This window comes from Kogia breviceps, chromosome 18, assembly GCF_026419965.1.
Source record: "Kogia breviceps isolate mKogBre1 chromosome 18, mKogBre1 haplotype 1, whole genome shotgun sequence".
NCBI lineage: Eukaryota > Metazoa > Chordata > Mammalia > Artiodactyla > Physeteridae > Kogia > Kogia breviceps.
Window position 1 is genome coordinate 12,669,651 of NC_081327.1, and position 18,543 is coordinate 12,688,193.

At 54.6% G+C, this 18,543-nt stretch overlaps 2 protein-coding genes across 7 annotated transcripts; one reads left to right on the plus strand and one right to left on the minus strand.

The window, feature by feature from the left end:
* Positions 1-990: 990 nt before the first annotated feature.
* On the plus strand, positions 991-15,095 carry RASGRP4 (RAS guanyl releasing protein 4). 6 transcript variants are annotated; one of them, XM_067018404.1, is made up of 17 exons: positions 991-1,107; positions 3,452-3,636; positions 4,046-4,151; positions 4,275-4,337; positions 4,963-5,094; positions 5,201-5,354; positions 6,456-6,629; positions 8,142-8,258; positions 9,095-9,370; positions 10,960-11,040; positions 11,120-11,224; positions 11,314-11,432; positions 11,543-11,687; positions 12,491-12,527; positions 12,630-12,764; positions 12,888-13,000; positions 13,474-15,095. In XM_067018404.1, the coding sequence occupies exons 1-17, from the start codon at positions 1,085-1,087 to the stop codon at positions 13,528-13,530; spliced, it is 2,022 nt and encodes a 673-aa protein (XP_066874505.1). In that variant the 5' UTR covers positions 991-1,084; the 3' UTR covers positions 13,531-15,095. The 6 variants fall into 6 exon arrangements, with proteins under 6 accessions (XP_066874505.1, XP_066874506.1, XP_066874510.1 ...); XM_067018405.1 differs by lacking the exons at positions 11,314-11,432; positions 11,543-11,687; XM_067018409.1 differs by lacking the exons at positions 6,456-6,629; positions 8,142-8,258; positions 9,095-9,370.
* Positions 15,096-15,129: 34 nt separating this feature from the next.
* Positions 15,130-18,374, minus strand: FAM98C (family with sequence similarity 98 member C). Its single transcript, XM_059045095.2, has 8 exons — positions 18,247-18,374; positions 18,001-18,140; positions 17,787-17,921; positions 17,118-17,323; positions 16,806-16,883; positions 16,606-16,722; positions 16,025-16,192; positions 15,130-15,469 (listed from the first exon to the last, which is right to left on the minus strand). The coding sequence occupies exons 1-8, from the start codon at positions 18,309-18,311 to the stop codon at positions 15,329-15,331; spliced, it is 1,050 nt and encodes a 349-aa protein (XP_058901078.1). The 5' UTR covers positions 18,312-18,374; the 3' UTR covers positions 15,130-15,328.
* Between the last annotated feature and the right edge of the window lie 169 nt (positions 18,375-18,543).

Genomic DNA, 18,543 nt, shown 5'->3' on the forward strand with positions numbered 1-18,543 from the left:
AGGGACAGTGGGATGGGGAGGGGGCTCCCCAAGAGTTAACTTCCATCTGCAATGTTTTTATACTAAGATAACAGTCTTTAAGATTATGTGAGGATTTCCCTGGTGGCACAGTGGTTAAGAATCCACCTGCCAATGCAGGGGACACAGGTTCGATCCCTGGTCCAGGAAGATCCCACGTGCCACAGAGCAAATAAGCCCATGCGCCACAACTACTGAGCCTGCACTCTAGAGCCCACAAGCCACAACTACTAAGCCTGCGTGTCACAGCTACTGAAGCCCACGCTCCTGGACCCCATGCTCCGCAACAAGAGAAGCCAGCACAATGAGAAGCCCTCCCACCGCAACGAAGAGTAGCCCCCTCTCACCGCAACTAGAGACAGCCCATGTGCACCAATGAAGACCCCAACACAGCCACAAAAAAAAAGTTTGTGTGAGAATTAAATGAGTTAATATGTTAAGAGCCCTTAGAACAGTGTGTGGTATACAGTAGGTGCTACATAAGCTTTTCTTACAATAAAAGGAATAAAGTGAAAATGTTTTCTGGGCTATAAATGGTATTATTAAAACTAAGGTAGAAATAAAAGAAACATAAGAAGAAATATACAAAATATTATGTCTTGTGACTTTCCAATCAAACTGCTGTGCATTATTATACATGAATATGTCCTCATAGAAATATAGACTTTTGTTTTGAGTGTGTTTACATAAATGTGTCATATTAGGCATACATTTTTTTAAAAACTGCTCTTATTGAAGCTTGACAGTGACAGAACAGAGAATCACGGGTCTGGAGACTGAAAGATGGGGGAGATAGAGAGACACCCCGCTGGACGATTGGGGGTGGCGCCGACAGCACCGGAAACCTCAGCCTGAAGGGATCCCCATGTGGGGGGAGGAGGGCCCTTTGGTCTCTCCCCAGCCTCTTCCTTCCCCCTGGCCTGGGGCTGGGTGGGGAGGGGCAGTTCCTCTTTCCTTCCCAAGCACGGAGGAGGCCTCAGCTCCCAAGGGGCTAAGAAGCTGGAGCATTGGTGAGGGGGGAGGAGCTGAGCCACACTCTTAAAAGACCACTTCCCCTCAAGGAAGCATGAACAGGAAAGACAGCAAGAGGTGAGGGGACCCTTCTCCAAGAGACCAGGAGCGCCCTAAGCCCCTGGGTCTCGCTTGGGCTGCATGGGAAGTTTGGGGAGGTTCTAACGAGGGGCATAGGGTGTCGGGCTACTCTCGGGGCCGCAGCAGGAGCAGGGGACGCCAGGTAGAAAGATGCTTCAGGGAGTCCAGAGCCAGCTCAGGCTGGGGCTGTTTGCTTGGGCATCTGTGTCTTATCCTTGCTCTTCTGTAATTTGAGCTGCTCTGATCTCCCCTCGCCCTTCACGCCCCCAACCTAATTCCGTAGGCTGGGTGTCTCTATCCTCCCTGGGGTCTTCTTGGCTGCCCCCAGAACTGAAAACCGCAGCCTCCTGCAGGGCCCTGCCCCAGGGGAGGGGAGTGTGACGCAGGGCAAGGCGGCTCTCCGGCCTCTTAAGCAACTCCTGGCTGCTCCAGACGCTGCAGGGGGCAGAGAGTCCGAAGGTAAGGAAGGGCTTAGCAGCTGGCTATGCCAGCAGGTTCTGGAATCGGCTTCCTATCACCTGCCCTCCTGTCCTCACAGGGGTCATGGTGGCTGGGTCCATAGCCTAGGCAGCTCCTTCTGTCTCCCCCAGCATGTCTTTGATAGGCAAAGGGTCCCCTCCCTATAATCTCCAGGAGTTTAATGGTGGAGACCTGGCTGCCTCATTTTCTGGCTGTGTGACCTTAGGTAAGTCACTTACCTGCTCTGTGCCTCAGTTTCTTCTTCTGTCAATAGAATAATCATAGTTCCTCCTCAGAGGGACGCATGAGTCCTCGATGGTACAGTCTAGACCTGTGGTTCTCAAGCTTGGGCACACATCAGGACCACCTGGAGGGCTTCTAAAACACAGGCTGCTGGCCCACCTTCAAGGTGTCTGATTCTGTAGGTCTGGGGTGGGGCCTAAGAATTTGTATTTCTCTCAAGTTCCCAGGTGATGCTGTTGGGATTGGTTGGGGACCACGCTTTGGGAACCCCTAAACTAGATAGATGTTCAACCCTCTGCCCGGTTACACATTCAGTTCTCAGTAATGCCAGCTGTTACTCAACAACATTCAAACTGATTACCGAGCCTTTAGGATGCACCAGGGACATGGCAGTGCCCTTGTTATGGGGGTCTCCTGATTTCCTGTTTCACCCCCATTCCCCAGGCCTGGCTTCTAGTTTGCTCCATCACATTCTCTCTCTGCATCTCAAATTTAACTTTCTCACCTCTGGCCACTTAAGAGCCTAAGCAAACTAAATCCCTTATTTAGCACTTTTGAAGAGCAAGGCATTGAATGTTCATAATAAATTCTTGGGGAAGGTCCAAAGACGACTCTCATTTTTCACATGAGGAAACTGAGGTCCAAAGAAATTATGTGATTAACACAAAGTCTCACAGCCAGCATAAATTTCTCCAACCCAGTTTTGTCTGACTCTTGTGGAAGCCAAGGCCTTCTGCCTGGATTCTTCTCCCTCCTTCCTCCACCATCCCTGTCTCTCCATTACCCTCTTTCCCCAACTGGAACAGGAGCCTTGGGGAGGCACAGGGCAGAGTGAGGGTTATTTTTAAACTTTCCTTGAGGCTGCCTCAGCCCCAGGGACCGTGCCCAGCTCTGAAGGGCTCTGGTGAGGCTACTTTGCACCTGTATCTTCTCTCCAGGCTCCAAATCTAGGGACCCAGGCTTGCAGCTAAGACTCCAGTCCCACCGAAAGGCTGGCTTGGGGGAGGGGTCTGTCACCTTAGTGGCGGTGAAGGTGGGGGAGGAGGGAGAGATGGAATCTCAGGGGTCCGCTTCTCTCATGAGGGCTGGGGGGAGGAGGGGTAGGTGTTGAAAAGCAAAGGGGAATTCTGAGGAGTGTCCCTGAAGGCAGAACCTCCCATGATTCCTGCTGGGGAGGACAAGAGTAATTCTGGGGGTCTTCTCCTATGATTCCCCGGGAGGTCAGGAGTAACCTGTCTGCCAACAGGAAGTCTCTCCCGTGATGTCTTGGGACCATACAGTCAAGGGGAATTGGGGGACAATGCCTGGAGGAGAGAGTTCTTATGATTCCTGGAGGGTCCTTAGTAGTCCTGGGGGTCTTCTCCCATGATTCGCTGGGAGCAGTGGTTCAGGGTAGTCCTAGGGTTTCCCCCCCCGATTCCCTGAAGAGGACAAGCATGACCCTTGGAGTTTACCTGTAGGAGAAGGCTCCCATAATCTGGATTACTCCTGGGGTTTTCTCCTATGGCACCAGGGTAGGTCAGGACTAATGCTAGGACCTTGCCTTTAGGATGCCTTGGGGCTTTGGGGTCAAGAAGAATTCTGGGGGGTCTGCCTCAAGGAAGGAGCTCCCATGATTCCCCAGGGAATGTGTCCACAGGAAGTCCCACCAGGAATGCCCGGGGAAGACAGGGGGCCGGGGTCGGCCCCGACAGGCCCGCCGCCACAAGACGTGTCCCAGCCCCCGGGAAATCAGCAAGGTCATGGCTTCCATGGCTCTGGGCATGCTGAATGAGGGCGGTTGCAGCGAAGATGACCTGCTGGAGAAATGCATTCAGTCTTTCGGTGAGTGTCCCCTCCCTGGCCAGCCTCCCCACTCCTGAGGTTGGGCCAAGCACCCACCTCTCTCTGGGCTCAAGTTGAGCCCAGAGAGAAGCAGACGTACGTGGAATGACTCTCAATCACTACAGTAGGAATAAGAGAGACAGCTACCTGCGTTTCTTTTTCCTGAGCCGCGGGGGGAGGAGGTCTGATGCTCTTTCCATCTTCAGTATGACTGGCCAGGCACGATGCTCCTCCATGCACGGTACAGACAAGGAAACTGGAGCACAAGGAGGCCAGGTTGTTTGCCCAAGTTCATACATGGAGTCACTGGTAGAGCTGGGGTTTGAACCAGGCTGTCCAACCGGCTCTGGAGGCTGTGCAGTCCATTGCCCAGGGGCCATTCTGACGCAGTGTCCCCTTCTGCCTTCAGACTCGGCTGGCAGCCTGCGCCGTGGGGACCACATTCTCAACATGGTACTTGCCATGCACAGCTGGGTGCTACCTTCTGCCCACCTTGCTGCCCGTCTGCTGACCTTATATCCTCCCGAGGCCATGAGCAGTGGGTGGAGGGCAGAGGGCAGAGATGAGAGAGCCTGGTGGGGACGGGGTGAGCAGGCAGGTCTGAGATGCTGGATAACAGAGCCTTGACCGGAACTTAAGTACCAGGAGGCCACAGGGAGCACACAGGAGCTGAGGAGGCTGCAGATCTGTCACCTGGTCAGGTAGGCCTGGGCCAAGACCTACACTCCCATGACCCAAGATCCTCACCCTCCTGCCCCCCTAAAAAAGAACACTTCCCAGAGACTACCCAGTCCTGCTCCAGCAAATCCCACTCTGAGAATCCCCTGGCTTGGTCCCTAAAACCTCCCAGTTCTCTTCTTTAGAACCCTCACCTCTTAGAGACCCCTGACCAGATCCTATGGACCCTCTCCCATCTGGTACCCCAAGACATCCAGCTCAGATTCCTAAAACCCCGACCTCTCATATACCCCAGCCTAGTTTCTAAGACCCCCTCACCCTGTTCCCCCCAAATCTCACCCCTAGAGGCCCCCCAACCTAGTTCCTGAGACCCGTCCCCACTACCCTGCTTCCTAGCCATCCCACTTCTAAGAGATTCCCCAGTCTATCTGCCATAGATCCCTCAGCCTGTGTTAAGAGGCCCCCAGTCCTACTCCCAGAGATCCTCCCAGCCTGGTGCCTCTCTGAACCCTGGCCTTCCAGAGACCCCCTGCACACATTTAGAGACGGCCCCAAACCCAGCACCTAGAGATCCCCCAGCCCAAGAGACCCCTTTCAGAGACCTGCCTCACCCCCAGACTCATACCACCATCTCTAAACCACCCTCAGGTACTGGCTGACCCAACACGCTGAGACAGTGCATCAGGAGCCCCAGTTAGAAGAGGTTATAGGTCGCTTCTGGGCCACTGTGGAACAGGAGGGTAACGCAACCCAGCGGAGGCTGGGAGACTCCACCAACCTGTGAGTCAGCCCCTTCCCCTTCCCTCCCACCCCCACTCTGCCTTCTCCCTCCACACTCCCACACCCTCCACCCCGAGCTCCTCCCCCTGCATCTCTTTGCCCCTAGGCTGAGCCCTGGTGGCCCCGGCCCCCCTCCACCCATCAGCAGTCCAGGCCTGGGCAAAAAGCGCAAAGTGACCTTGCTTTTCGACCACCTGGAGACTGAGGAGCTGGCAGAGCACCTCACTTACCTGGAGTTCCAGTCCTTCCAGGCTATCAGGGTAAGGATGCCCCTCCTCCCAGCTGGGGAGGGCTTGGGGTGGGGTGAGGCCTGGCTGGGGCCAGGCAGGACTGAGAGGACCCAAACTGTCAAACTTGGGTGCTAGAGGGTCCAGGAAAATGAGTTAAGCTGGCTGAGCACAGAGCCCCGGCTTCAAATCCCATCAGCCCCTTCCTACCTGTGTAACTCTGAACTAGTTTCTCAACCTCTCTGGGACTCAGTTTTCTCATGTGTAAAAAGGAGGTCATAATATTTCATTGGCTGGTTGGGGAAATTAATATGTCCATTTTAAAATGCTCATCACAGTGCCTGGCACATAGTAAGTGCTCAAAATATTTTATTATTTGTTCATTTATTTGAGAAGCGTTTAAATTCACTGTGCCTCAGCCTGTTATCTGTAAAAGGGGGACTTAGTTCCTGTCTCATAGGATCAGCGCCTGGTCCAGAGTAAATGCTATATAGTTGAACCATTTGAAATTGCCATGTTTTGACATATTTAACCTACCCAAATTGTAATTTCAAATGTTTCAACCTATATATACGTGTTTAGCTATTGCCATTTTGCCATCATCGTTTTGAGGGTAGTTGGGGATCTGCTTCCTTAATGGGAAAATTTCCTGATTGTACACACACACACACACACACACACACACACACTGCAGTGGATGTGGGTATGTAATATTGACTCCTTGAGCAGAACAAATAGAAGTTAGTTTCGTGTCCTCTTCACCACTCTTCCCTTTGCTGACTATATACCAGTCAGGTATACAGTTAAGAGCAATAGACTGGGTTCCCACCGTGACTCGGGCCTGTGTGACCCTGGGCAAATTACTCAGCCTCTCTGTGCCTCAATGACCTCATCTCTAAAATGGGAATAATATAGTATTCACTTCATAGACTTGTTGTGAGGTTATGAGGAAGGGCTCAGAATAGTACCCAACTTTCTTTAAACATTTCTCCTCAGATGGGAGAGGGCCATGGTGACTTCAGGGACATGTGATGGCCAGGCTAGGACATCAGAGGTCGTGACTGCCTGGGGGATGGCGTGTGAGGGGCAGGGCCTGAGCGCGGGGGCCCACCCTGACACCCACCTCACCCACAGCCCCAGGACCTGCGGGGCTACGTTTTGCAGGGCTCCGTGAGGGGCTGCCCGGCCCTGGAGGGATCCGTAGGTCTCAGCAACAGCGTGTCCCGCTGGGTGCAGGTCATGGTGCTGAGCCGTCCGGGGCCTGCACAGCGCGGGCAGGTGCTGGACAAGTTCATCCACGTGGCACAGGTGAGGTCCGCCCCGCCGCTCTACCCACTTTCTGAGCACCTGCCCCGAGGGGCTCCCAGGCGGTGACGTAATCATATCGTGGCCCCTCCCAAACGCATCACACCCCACCCTGGCCGCGTCCCCGCGGCCTCAGTCCTGTCGTTCTAACCCGGGACTGTGATGGCACTTCTTCCCTGGCTTTGATTTCGCCACGTCCAACCCGCCCTGGCCCCACTCCTTGGTCCCAGACGTGGCATTTGACGACGTTCCTCCTGACCCCGTCTCACAAGCCTAATGCCCGAATATTCTATCCGCAGGGCAATGAAAGAGGAGACTCTTTCTTGCCCGCACCTTTGCGTCAAACCCCACCCCGTCCCTAGGCCCCAGCTGTCCCTTTAGGACAGTGACAGCATCCGTCCCCATCACTTCAGGTCTCCCTTGGCCCGCCCTTTCTCTTCACCTTCCCCCCTTTCCCTCCCTCCTCCCCCTTTCCCCCTCCCCGCTACCCCCACCCCCTCCCCCTTTCCCCCTCCCCGCTACCCCCACCCCTCCCCCTTTCCCCTCCCCGCTACCCCCACCCCTCCCCCTTTCCCCTCCCCGCTTCCCCCACCCCCTCCCCCTTTCCCCCCGCCCCTTCCCCCTCCTTTCCAGCTATGTTCCCTCCCTTCTGGAGAAAAGGGAAGCCCTCCTTCCCCCAGCGTGGCCACGCCCCTTTGCGTACTTCCTCACAGACCACGCCCTGCCTCTGGCGTCTTCCTTCTCCTTGCTTCCCCTGTCCCGCCCGACAGACCAGGGTCTTCTGGCATCTACATGGGGTCTCCCCGGTCTGAGCGTCTTCCATTCCTCCCTGGCCCCCAATAACCTTCTGCCCCAGCAACCTCCGCTCTTCAAACATGAGAAAGGGGAGGGCTGACCCCACACCTGTCTCTTATATCTACCTGACCCCTCCGTATCACTCTGGACGATTTCACCTCTGCCCAGCTCCCAACTCCTGCCCAGAACCCAGGCCTTCTGGTCTCCCCTCACCTGGCTGACTCCCAGTGCAGAGGCAACCTAGTTGTCTGACACCCTAACATCTGTCTGAATCCTCCACACCTGCCTGACACAGACCTGTTGAGTCCCCAAACCCGTCCAACACCCCGTACTTGCCTGACTCCCCCCACTTTTGGGGGGGTTTTTGGCCATACCACGTGGCATGCGGGATAACAGTTCTCCCATCAGAGCTCCAGCTCATGCCCCGGCAGTGGAAGTACACGCTGAGTCCTAACCACTGGACCGCCAGGGAAGTCCCTGACTCCCCCCACTTTTATCTGACCTCACATTAGTCTATCATCTGCCTGACCTCCGTGTGATGCCCACATACCTGCTTGTGGCCCACTCCTGCCTGACACATCTCACCTGTCTGATGCCTGCACTGGCCCATCCCCACACATGCCTGAGACCCCAACTCAATGGGGATGCTGTCATTTGAACCCCCAATTTGCCTGTCCTCCATGTGGTGCCCACCACTTCTGCATCACCCTCCCTTTCTAGAGGCTCCTCCAGCTGCAGAATTTCAACACGCTGATGGCAGTCACTGGGGGCCTGTGTCATAGCGCCATCTCCAGACTCAAGGATTCCCACACCCACCTGAGCCCTGACAGCACCAAGGTGAAGTCCCAGTGCCCTCCCCAGAGTTCCAGTGGTCCCACACACTTTCCCCAACCCCCTCCATGCCTTCCCAGGGGCCCTGGAGCCACCCAGAAACCTTCTGCTCCTCCAAATCCGACAGACCCCCAGGCTTTGTCCTCCTCTGTCATTCTTCCTCCCTCCTCATCCATGGTGCTGACCTCTCTCTGCTGTGTCTGGTCCTGAGCAGGACTGGAGGGAGACAGATAAGAGATGCTAGCAGAGAACTTGCAGTCCAGGTGGGGCGTGAAATGATGTCCCCAGGGATGCCAACATTTGGGCCACCCATAGGAGGAGCATGGGTTGGGGGTGTCCTGAAAGTGTCTAAGGAGAGTGAGTCATTCATGAGTCTGGTGTGGGCCTGAGGTCAGGATGTGGCAGGATATTGGGCTGGAGATGCCGGGGCAGGGGGCGGGGGGAGATCCTGTTGAGCCTTTTGCAAGCTCAACTAAGGTGTCTGGGCTTTATCTAGAGGGCAGTGGGGAGCTAGGAAGCATTTGGGAATGCTGAGAGCACCCATGATCAGATTTGGGTTTTTGAAAAATCACTCTAGCCTGGGGAATGGGAGATAGTGGGGCCTCTCTGAGATGGGGGCCCAAGTGGAAGAGCAGTCTGGGGAGATGCTGAAGCCAATGTGGGACATGGAGGGGCTTGGGGAGAGGTCCAAAATGCCATTGGGCCCCTGGGGGGTCCAGAGCCACACAGGACGCTGCTAGGTACTCCCCTTCAAGGAGCTAGGGGAACAGAACTGGCCTCCCCGATTACAGGCTGCTCCCCAACCCCTGCAAAAAAAAAAAAAAAATGCCCCTCCCACACAGGCCCTGCTGGAGCTGACTGAGCTCCTTGCCGCCCACAACAACTACACCTGTTACCGCCGCACCTGGGCTGGCTGCACCGGCTTCCGGCTGCCTGTACTGGGTGTGCATCTCAAGGATCTGGTGTCCCTGCACGAGGCCCAGCCTGACAGGTTGCCTAACGGCCACCTGAACCTACTCAAGCTCAACAGCCTCTACCTGCGGCTGCAGGAGCTGGCAGCCCTCCAGAGGCAACACCCCCCCTGCAGCGCCAATGAGGACCTACTACATCTGCTCACGGTGAGCTGCCCTTAGCTGCCCAGGCTGAGCTCCCAGAGGCTGCACCTGCGGGGTACTGAGATTTAAGATCCTGGGTGGGTGAGGGTCAGGACAGAATAGTAGAATAGCGCTGGAATGCATGGGCTTTGAAGCCAGAGCTTCCAGGGTTTTTTTGGGTTTTGGTTTTTTTCTGTGTGGTCTTGGGCAAGTCACTTAACCCCTCAGCCTCAGTTTCCTTAACTACAAAATGGGAATACAAATAGGACTTACTTCAGAGAGTGGTTGAAAAGAATCAGTAATATAATTCATATAAATATCATTCATATAATTCACATAAAGTACTTAAAATAGTATCTGGAACACAGTGAGCTCTATATAAGTCATGCATTTTCCCCCAGTTCCCCCAGCAGCTCAAGTATCCATTGATCTAAGCTCCAGAATTGCTGTGGGCTTTTGCATTCCTGAACTCCAAGGTTCTGAGCTTCTCATGCCACTGGTCCAAAATTCCAAGCTTTAACATATCCAGGAATCTAAGCAAAAAGCTAACAACAGTTACTGACCACTTATTATGTGCCAGGCACCATGTTTAACAGTCCCCAGAGAGCACTTCATTCCATCCTCACAACCCTACGAGGAGGAGACCCTTATTGTATCCATTCTACAGACTGAGAAACTGAGACCCACAGAGGTGAGGTCACTTGCCCCCTGTCCCACAGCAGGCCAGCTTCAGAACATGTATTAACCATCACATTATGTCCTAAGACTGCAAGTGTGCGATTCTGGCTATATTTTATTTTACATAGACAGATAGATAGGTAGATAGATGATAGACAGATAGATAGATAGATAATAGAGATAGAGAGGTAGAGATATATATATTTCATTCTAAAGAGCTATAAATTGAGAGAGACTGGGATTCTGAGGACCAGGTAGTCTAAGACTGAAAAGCTGACTTTCAGATCCTAAGACAGGACCACCTGCAAATTGAAAATGTAGGGCTCCTTGTTTGAAATTATTAAGAATTTCAGGATGGTGACAGCAGGGCATTAAATGAAGTGGAGGCGCCTCTAAGTGTGGGGCCTGCATGTGAAGCTGGTCCTGCCCCAGGATGACTGGTGCCTAAGCTGCTATGCTATGCTGACTCTAGGAGGCCATCAGCCCAAATACTTATTGAGCACCTGCTGTGAGCCAGGCACTACTTTAGGCGCTTAGGCTCACAGCAGTGTGCAACATCAGAGAAAAATTGCTGTCTTGTGGGACTGACTTCCTCGTGGGGAAGATAGCCAGTGAAAAAAGTAAATAAGTAAATCATATGGTCTTTTAGATAATAAGTGCTATAGAGAAAATTAAAGCCGAAACAGGCATGGAAAGCGACAGGGATTTGCAATTTTAAATAGGATCAAAAGAGCCTCGGTGACAAGATGGTGTTTCTGGTCTAGGGGACCGGCGGTGTGCAGAGCGAAGGGGGGGCTCAGTGGGAGAGAGGACCATGGGGGTCCCAGGGAAGAGGGGCTTTGGAAAGAGGAGGAGATTGGGGGTCCAGGCAGGCATGGGCTGTAGGTAGGAGGATAGAGACAAGGAGGGTCCATAACGCCCTGCCCATCCTCCAGCTTTCCCTGGATCTCTTCTACACGGAGGACGAGATCTATGCGCTTTCTTACGCCCGGGAGCCCCGCTGTCCCAAGAGTCTGGTGAGACCCCAGCCCTGACCTCTGACCTCCAGCCCAAGCCTCTGCAATGACTAACTGTGACCCTCTGTCCCTGCCCCAGCCACCCTCCCCCTTCAAGGTGCCCCTGGTGGCGGAGTGGGCCCCTGGCGTGACGCCCAAGCCCCACAGGGTCACGCTGTGTCGGCATGTGGATCAGCTGGTGGAGGTGAGGAGGAGCCCTGGGCGGAAGCAGGGATCTAAGACCGTGGGGCCTCTGACTCGGCCTTACTCTCCCCTTCCCACGCTCCTCCGAAGTCTGTGTTCAAGAACTATGACCCCGAAGGCCGAGGCACCATCTCTCAGGAGGACTTTGAGCGACTCTCAGGCAACTTCCCCTTCGCCTGCCACGGGCTTCACCCACCCCCCCGCCAGGGGTAGGTGCTCCCGACTCCTGGGTTCCCTTAAGACGAGGACCTGGGGTATCCAGGACTCCTAGGTCTGGGAGAAAGGGGCCAGTCCTGCTGAAGCGCAGTCTCTCCCCCAGGAGTGGCTCCTTCAGCCGAGAGGAGCTGACAGGGTACCTGCTCCAGGCCAGCGCCATCTGCTCCAAGCTGGGCCTGGCCTTCCTGCACACCTTCCAGGAGGTCACCTTCCGCAAGCCCACCTTCTGTGGCAGCTGCAGTGGCTTCGTGAGCACTCCGCCCGCTGTCACCCTGAGGGACCCCTGGAGCGCCCTAACTCCTCACAGCCTGGGCTGGAAAAGCCAGCCCTGCCCTGGAGCGCTCATGGTCCCCAAGCCCCGGATAATCCCCAAATTCCAGAAAATCCTCTAGCCTCAAATAATCCCCATATTTCACAGCAACCCTAAACAATGGATACTCCCTACATCTTGGATAATTCTGAAGTCTAGATACTGCTCGATCCCCAGGCAATCTCCATCCTGGATAATTGCCAAACCCTGGAGAATCTACAAACACGAGTAGATTATCTCCAAGCACAATCAATCTCCAAGTCTCTAGACCCCAGATAATACAAACCCTGGATAATTTCCAAATTCAGGGTATCCTCAAACTCTGTATAATGGACAAATCTCTCAATCTCAAACCAAGACCAATTCACAAACCTTGGATTACTTTCCAAATTTACTTTTTCATTCATTTTTTCATTCCTAAATATATACTGGGCACCTGCTGTGTGCCAGGCAGTTATAGGCTCTGGGTGGGTGTGAGCGCAGGAAGAAACAGAACAGACACAATCCCTGCCCATAGAATTTATGCTCTATTAATTCCAAATTTTGTCCAATTCTCATATCACAGATGACTCTCCAAACCTGAGATAACCTAATTCCTTTAGTCTCCCAGATCCCACATAAACCTCTAGCCTTGAAAACTTCCAAAATCTGAATTGTTTCCTCCAGACAGACCCCAGCCCCACCCCAATGACAGCCCTCCTTCCCCTAGCCTAGGTAACCTATTCTGCTTTCTCTTCCCAGCTTTGGGGTGTCACCAAGCAAGGCTACCGCTGTCAGGGTGAGCGGGGCATGGGTAGGGGGAGGGAATCCAGGACCCGCGGGCTGTAAGAACAGAGGACACAGACTGGGCCTCGGGCACTGACCTCCGCATTTCCCCCAGACTGTGGGCTGTGTTGCCACAAACACTGCAGAGACCAAGTGAAGGTGGAGTGTAAGAAGAGGCCAGGGGCCAAAGGCGACGTGAGCCCCCTAGAAGCCCCTGTCCCACCCACACCAGTTCCCCATGCCGGCTGTGGTAAGACCCAGGGTGTAGCAGTCCTGGGAAGGGGGGCCTGGTGGATGGATGGGGATTAACTCCAAGGTCATGAGGTCTTTCCTACCGTACCCACATCCTTCCCATCCACACCCCCATGAACAGGCTCCGAGGACAATCTCTCCTACACGCTGTCCCTGGAACATGAGACTGGGTGGGACGTTTGCCATGCTTGGACCCAGACAGAGCCCTCACATCCCTCCTGGGAACCAGAGACGGTGAGGAGGAGCTGCCCCTACCCACAACTGGATACAGGGAGACCAGCCTATTTGCCTGGGAGAACCCAGACAGATTTGGGGAAGCATAGGAAAGTTAAAATATGCAAAAGTCCTAAATTGCTTGGGTAGGAGGGCATAGATAGTGGTTAATTTTAATGTTGATAGAAAAATAGAAATTACAGTATGTTGTGGGGAGGGGAAGGGGTGACCACTAGTAGAAAAGAAAAGGGAGTTTAGGAAGAGAAAAAGAAAGATAACTATAAGATGGCTAGAATAAGGCCAAATATATCAGACACTAATGGTGGAATAAACGCCACGATTCAAAAGTGGGGACTCTCAGATTGAGCTAAAAGAACATCCAGAGGGGACATTCATCCATCCACTTTAACAAGTCTGGATGAGGCTCTCCCCCCGCAGTGAACTGTCTCCTGGACATTGTACACTCCCATCACCCAGTGTCTTCCTCCTTCCAGGTCCCTCTGCCAGCGACGGCCCCATCACCCACCCAGTCCTCCAAGCTGAGTTCCTAGACGTTGCCTTGGTCTGCTCTCTCCCCACTCCCTCCACCAGAGTCAGTCTCGAGTCCTATTATTTGGCCTCCAGGCCTCCAGCAGAACCCCCAAAGGCATCGCCTCCTTCCCATCCACACTGCCTTTGTTGAAGCATCCGTCATCTCTTACTCCGAAAGAAAGTTACTTTCTTCTTTTGCATCAGAGTGGCTATTAATCGTACTCCCTTTTCCTGCATTTAATATCTGTGCAGCTCTGTGTTGGATACATTTAGACCTAGGCATCATCTCGCCACCTCCTTAAATCTCCATTTTACAGATGAGGAAACAGGCTCAGTGAAGTTAAACTGCTCACCCAAGGTGGCAGAACTCCTAAGTGATGGAGACAGGACTCACACCCAGGTTTGCCTGCCTCTAAAATGGAAGCTACTGACCAATATGCTACACTGATGTCAGCGTGGGTCAGGAGGGGGACGGTACAGGGTGGGTAAAGTTCCAAACTCTGGAGTTCCAGAGATGGGAGAGAAGGCCAGAGAAAGGGTGGAACAGGGAGGTAGCCTGTGAACACCTGAGTCCAGTCACATCCCTCCTCTGCTCAGAGCCCTCCCATGGCTTCATCTCACTCAGGGGAAAAGCCAGAGTTCTCACTATGGCCCACACCGCATGGTCTGCCCCCATCACCTCTCCGACCTCCCCTCCCAGCACTCACCGCCTCACTCATCCTGCTTCAGCTACACTGGCCTCTGATGGTCCCTGATCATGCCCCAAAATACTCCTACCTCAGGGCCTTTGCACTGGACACTCCCTCTGCCAGGAAGGGGGAAGGCTCTTCCCCAGAGGTTCACATGGCTCCCTCTTTGGGACTTAGCTCAAGTACCACCTTCTCAGTGAGGCCTCCCCTGATCATGCATAAAGTTGCAATTCCACCATGGTCCCAATCCTGCCTTCCTGCTTTATTTCTCTCCAAAGCCCTTTCCCCATCTAACAAACTAAACTTTCTTGTCTGCCCTTCCTCACCAGAAAGGTCAGCTCCGGGAGACCAGGGGTTATTATTATCTGTAACCCCAATGCCTAGCACAGGGCTGGCACATGGTGGGTACCTGACAGATGTTTGCCCAATGCCTGTATGTCTCCTCCCCCATGCCCACTGGGAGGGAAAGATGTTGCTGAAGAGCAAAGGGCTTTAAAGGTCAGAGCAGCAGGGGCCTGTTCAGACCTAGGGGACAGAGACCCCCTACCTTTCCTCAAACCTGAGCACTCCTGACCTGGCCCCCACAGAGATAGGTCCTAGGCCTGTCATAAATTAAATTTAGGACTTCCCTGGTGGCGCAGTGGTTAAGTGTGGTTAAGTGTCCGCCTGCCAATGCAGGGGACACGGGTTCGATCCCGGGTCTGGGAAGATCCCACATGCCGTGGGAGCAACTAAGCCCGTGCGCCACAACTATTGAGCCTGCACTCTAGAGCCCATGAGCCACAACTACTGGGCCCAAGTGCCACAACTACTGAAGCCTGTGCACCTAGAGCCCATGCTCTGCAATAAGAGAAGCCACTGCAGTGAGAAGGCCACGCACAGCAACAAAGACCTAACACAGCAAAAAATAAATAAATTTTAAATAAATAATTAATTAATTAAATTTATTTTCCAGAGAACATGGTCCTTGGTGTTGAATGGTAGATGGGGGGAGGACATTTGGGACCTGAGGAACAGGGGATATGGGGCTGGGGTGCCAGGTGCCAAGAGAAACCCTCACAGTGACTCCTCAGAGATTATCAATGTCAGCATCTCATGAAGGACCCTTCCTCCAACCACCAGTCCCCCTTTACTTCTTCTTCTTGCGGCCCCAGCACTGGCGGCCTGCCTTCCGCCCACCTCCATCCTCTCTTCTGCTCTGCCAGCTGGGCATGGGAGCCTCCAGCTCATTTGGGCGGCCCCCCCGGTCTGGAACGCTGCCCATAAGCACCTGAGAGGTGATTAGACTTGAGTTGCAGAGAAGAAAAATATCTTGGACAATGGGGCTAGAGAGCCAAGAGAATAGCATGAGGTTGAAAAAGGAAGGGCAGATGCTGGGACTTCCTTGGTGGTCCAGTGGTTAACACTCCTTACTCCCAATGCAAGCTAAATATGTAATCATTTGAACAGAGGGTAGTTTTGCTTTAAAAATGGTTAAAACCCAATACAACAGACAGGGTGAGTGGTGGGAGAGGATTCTAAGCCAAAGCAGGAGAGGTGGGCAGGGGCTCAGTAAATAGGTGGACTTTGTTCTGAAGGCACTGGGGAGCCATAGAAGCGTTCTGAGCTAGGGAGGGACGTGGTCAGATGTTTGAGTTAGAAACATCCTTCTAACTGCCATATGGAGGGGGCAGATTAGAGGTCATGAGTCCAGAGGCCAGGAACCCAAGGAGAAGGCGAGAGCAGGAGCCCAGGTAGAAGGGGACAAGGTTCGTACGAGCAAAGGCTAAAAGGCCAGTTTGAAGGCCAAGGGTGTTGGGGCCCTTCCCCATCCCCAGGTGTTCACCTTGTGGATAGCACAGCAGGTCCCTCGGCGGGCAGTCTTGCTGGTGGCTGGGACAAGGCGTGACAGGTCAGCTCGAGCAGCCAGGACGTGTGCAATGGAGACATCCGATTCTGGGGTCAGAGCCTCTCGAATTGGGATCAGCGCTGCCTTCATGGCCTCTCCTTGGGCCTAGTGAGTAGGGGTAGACATGGAGAACGTGCCCACGAGACCTCCCCAGATGGGATCTGTAATCTTGAAAGCATCTCTTCCCGTCTCAGGGCCTCACTTCCCACATCTTTTTTCTTTTTTAGTATTTCATTATGTTTTTTGTTTGTTTGCTTTATCAAAGTATAGTTGATTTACAATGTTGTGCACTTTCCACATATTTTAGTAAGGAGTATTGCTCTAAATACACTCCCAGCTCAGACCAGGGAATTCTAGAATGCCCTGGGGGCCCTGAGATTCCAGACCCCCAAACCTCACAAGATTCTAAAATGTCCTGGGCCTCAGAACCAGCAAGAGGGTCATATCCCTGGCCCTCATTTCTCCTCCCTGCAGCTGCAGCCCTCACAACTGCTCCTGTCTTGGTCTTCTAACCACACCTCTGCCCGATCACTCCAGTGGAAAGCAGATGTTGTGAGGTCCAGGCGCTTGAGGAGGAGGCAGCGACGACAGCAGTACTGATCTCGCAGGCTTTGGTACAGAGACTCCAATGCTTCCTGGGGAAAAAGGTCTCAGTCATGCCAGGGGTCCCCCTCACTCCCATCTCTGTTCACATACATACAGCCATACACAGCCTTACCCATCTGGGTGCATCCAGCGGATAGCTGAGGAGAGGCTGCAGGGACCCTGTGGGCAGGGAAGGCAGCAGCTCCGCGATCTGATGAGAGAAGGAGGCTGGGGTTGACTGGGCAGAAGGATAGACTCCTCCGTGGACCCCAGTTCCCCACGACCCTGAGGACGCCGGCCATAGAACCAAGAATGGCAGTCACAGTTCTAGGAAACATCCGTGGCTGTGCACTCCTCCCAGAGCCACTTTTGAGAAGGGGGCTGTCCCCACTACGAGGAGGGTGAGGTGAGCCAGGGGCAGAGGGGACTCCAGCCCTCTCTCTACCTTGGCATGCAAGTCTCGAAGCAGCTGGCTGGCTGGGGTCCCCGGCATGGGTCTAGGCAGCCCCAGGGCTTGGAGAGTAAGGACCATTTCCTGGACAAGGCCAGATCCCTCCTCTGCTCCCTCCACACCGGACTGCTCAGGGCTGGGATCCAGACGGGATTGCAGGAGGAGGAGGCGCGCAGCCTGGACCTCCGAGCAGAGAAAGCCTAAAAGTAGGGAAAAGGAGCAGTGCAATCAAGGAGGGCTGCCACCCCACCTACCGGGGTCAAAAAGTTCAAGCGGCTTCAAAACCTCCCGCCTCCTAGTTCCGCCCACCTAGAACCCTGCTTCTAACTCCAGAATAAGCCCTACTCACTTTGAGACCCAGCTCCCTCTGCAGATTTCAAACCCTGCCCACTTCGGAACCTCCTGTCCCATTCCGTCTAACCCAACCCACGTGAGCTTCAAGACCCGCCATCAAAATACTAACCCCGCCCATCGCAGAGCCCTTAGCTTAGCCTAGTGTTCGGACCCCACCCACCTCCGTCCGGCCCTCTCGCTCATCTCAAAATTCTGACCACGGCCCCTCGGGAATCCCTGGCTCCACCTCAACGCGCAGAGCTCGCCCGCCCCCCCGCCTCGAGGCTGTAGCCTCGCCCACTTCCGCACCCCGGCTAACCCCCGGCTTACGCAGCAGGCGCAGGCGCGCGCCGGGCTCCCGCAGCGAGGCCGCGCAGTCTCCGCCGCAGAGCTCGCGGTCAGGGCAGTGCAACTCCCGCAACAGGCCGGCCAACTGCGGCAGGAATTCCTCCTCGGGAACAGAACCTGCCGGAGGCGGGAGATGTCAGGGCGTGGCGGCGCCACCCATGGCTCCAACACTCCCAGCTTCCCACTCGATGCGTACCGCTCAGCGCCTCCGTGCCCTCCTCTCGCTGCCGCTCCAGGGCACCCAGAGTCGCCAGCTCCGCCGCCAGTCGCGCGCACACAGCCCTGAAGTCTGGGCATGAGGTGCCCAGCGACGCCGCCCCCGGAAAACCTTCATACCTGTGGCGCCGCCGAGGCAGCGGGAGGGGGTGGGGGAGGTTAGTAGGAATTTCTGAGGGCAAACCTGCCCCTTCCTGCACCCCCAGCCACACCCCGCTCCCCTTACCCCAGCGCCAGCAGGTCCCGGGCCACGGCGGCCCACTCCCGCTCCTCCGCCTCCGCCCCCTCCATGAAAGTGTAACCCCTTCGCCCGGCGCGCGCTCCCCCTGCCGGCCGGTGGGAAGCTCCGCCCCAGGAGTGGCGTGCGCCCCTACCCCCAGTAACTGACCAATCAGCCTCTTCTTGCTAAGGAACTTCGTCATTTCAATTGGTGCAGAAGGAGGCAGAACCCGCCCCCGGGCTCGCCTCCCGAGCCGAGCGGTAGAGCACCGCCTTTCGGGTAAGCAGTCAGGACACTGGAAAC

What these genes read in the sequence shown, in the direction of transcription:
- RASGRP4 (XM_067018404.1), top strand. Translation starts at nt 1,085, where the DNA reads ATGAACAGGAAAGACAGCAAGAG. An exon ending in TGAGCCCTGACAGCACCAAG is followed by an intron (nt 8,259 to 9,094) that starts GTGAAGTCCCAG and finishes CCTCCCACACAG; the next exon opens with GCCCTGCTGGAGCTGACTGA. An exon ending in GTGGCAGCTGCAGTGGCTTC is followed by an intron (nt 11,688 to 12,490) that starts GTGAGCACTCCG and finishes TTCTCTTCCCAG; the next exon opens with CTTTGGGGTGTCACCAAGCA.
- FAM98C (XM_059045095.2), bottom strand. Translation starts at nt 18,311, where the DNA reads ATGGAGGGGGCGGAGGCGGAGGAGCGGGAGTGGGCCGCCGTGGCCCGG. An exon ending in CGCGCGCCTGCGCCTGCTGC is followed by an intron (nt 17,324 to 17,786) that starts GTAAGCCGGGGG and finishes CCCTACTTTTAG; the next exon opens with GCTTTCTCTGCTCGGAGGTC. An exon ending in CGCTGGATGCACCCAGATGG is followed by an intron (nt 16,723 to 16,805) that starts GTAAGGCTGTGT and finishes CTTTTTCCCCAG; the next exon opens with GAAGCATTGGAGTCTCTGTA.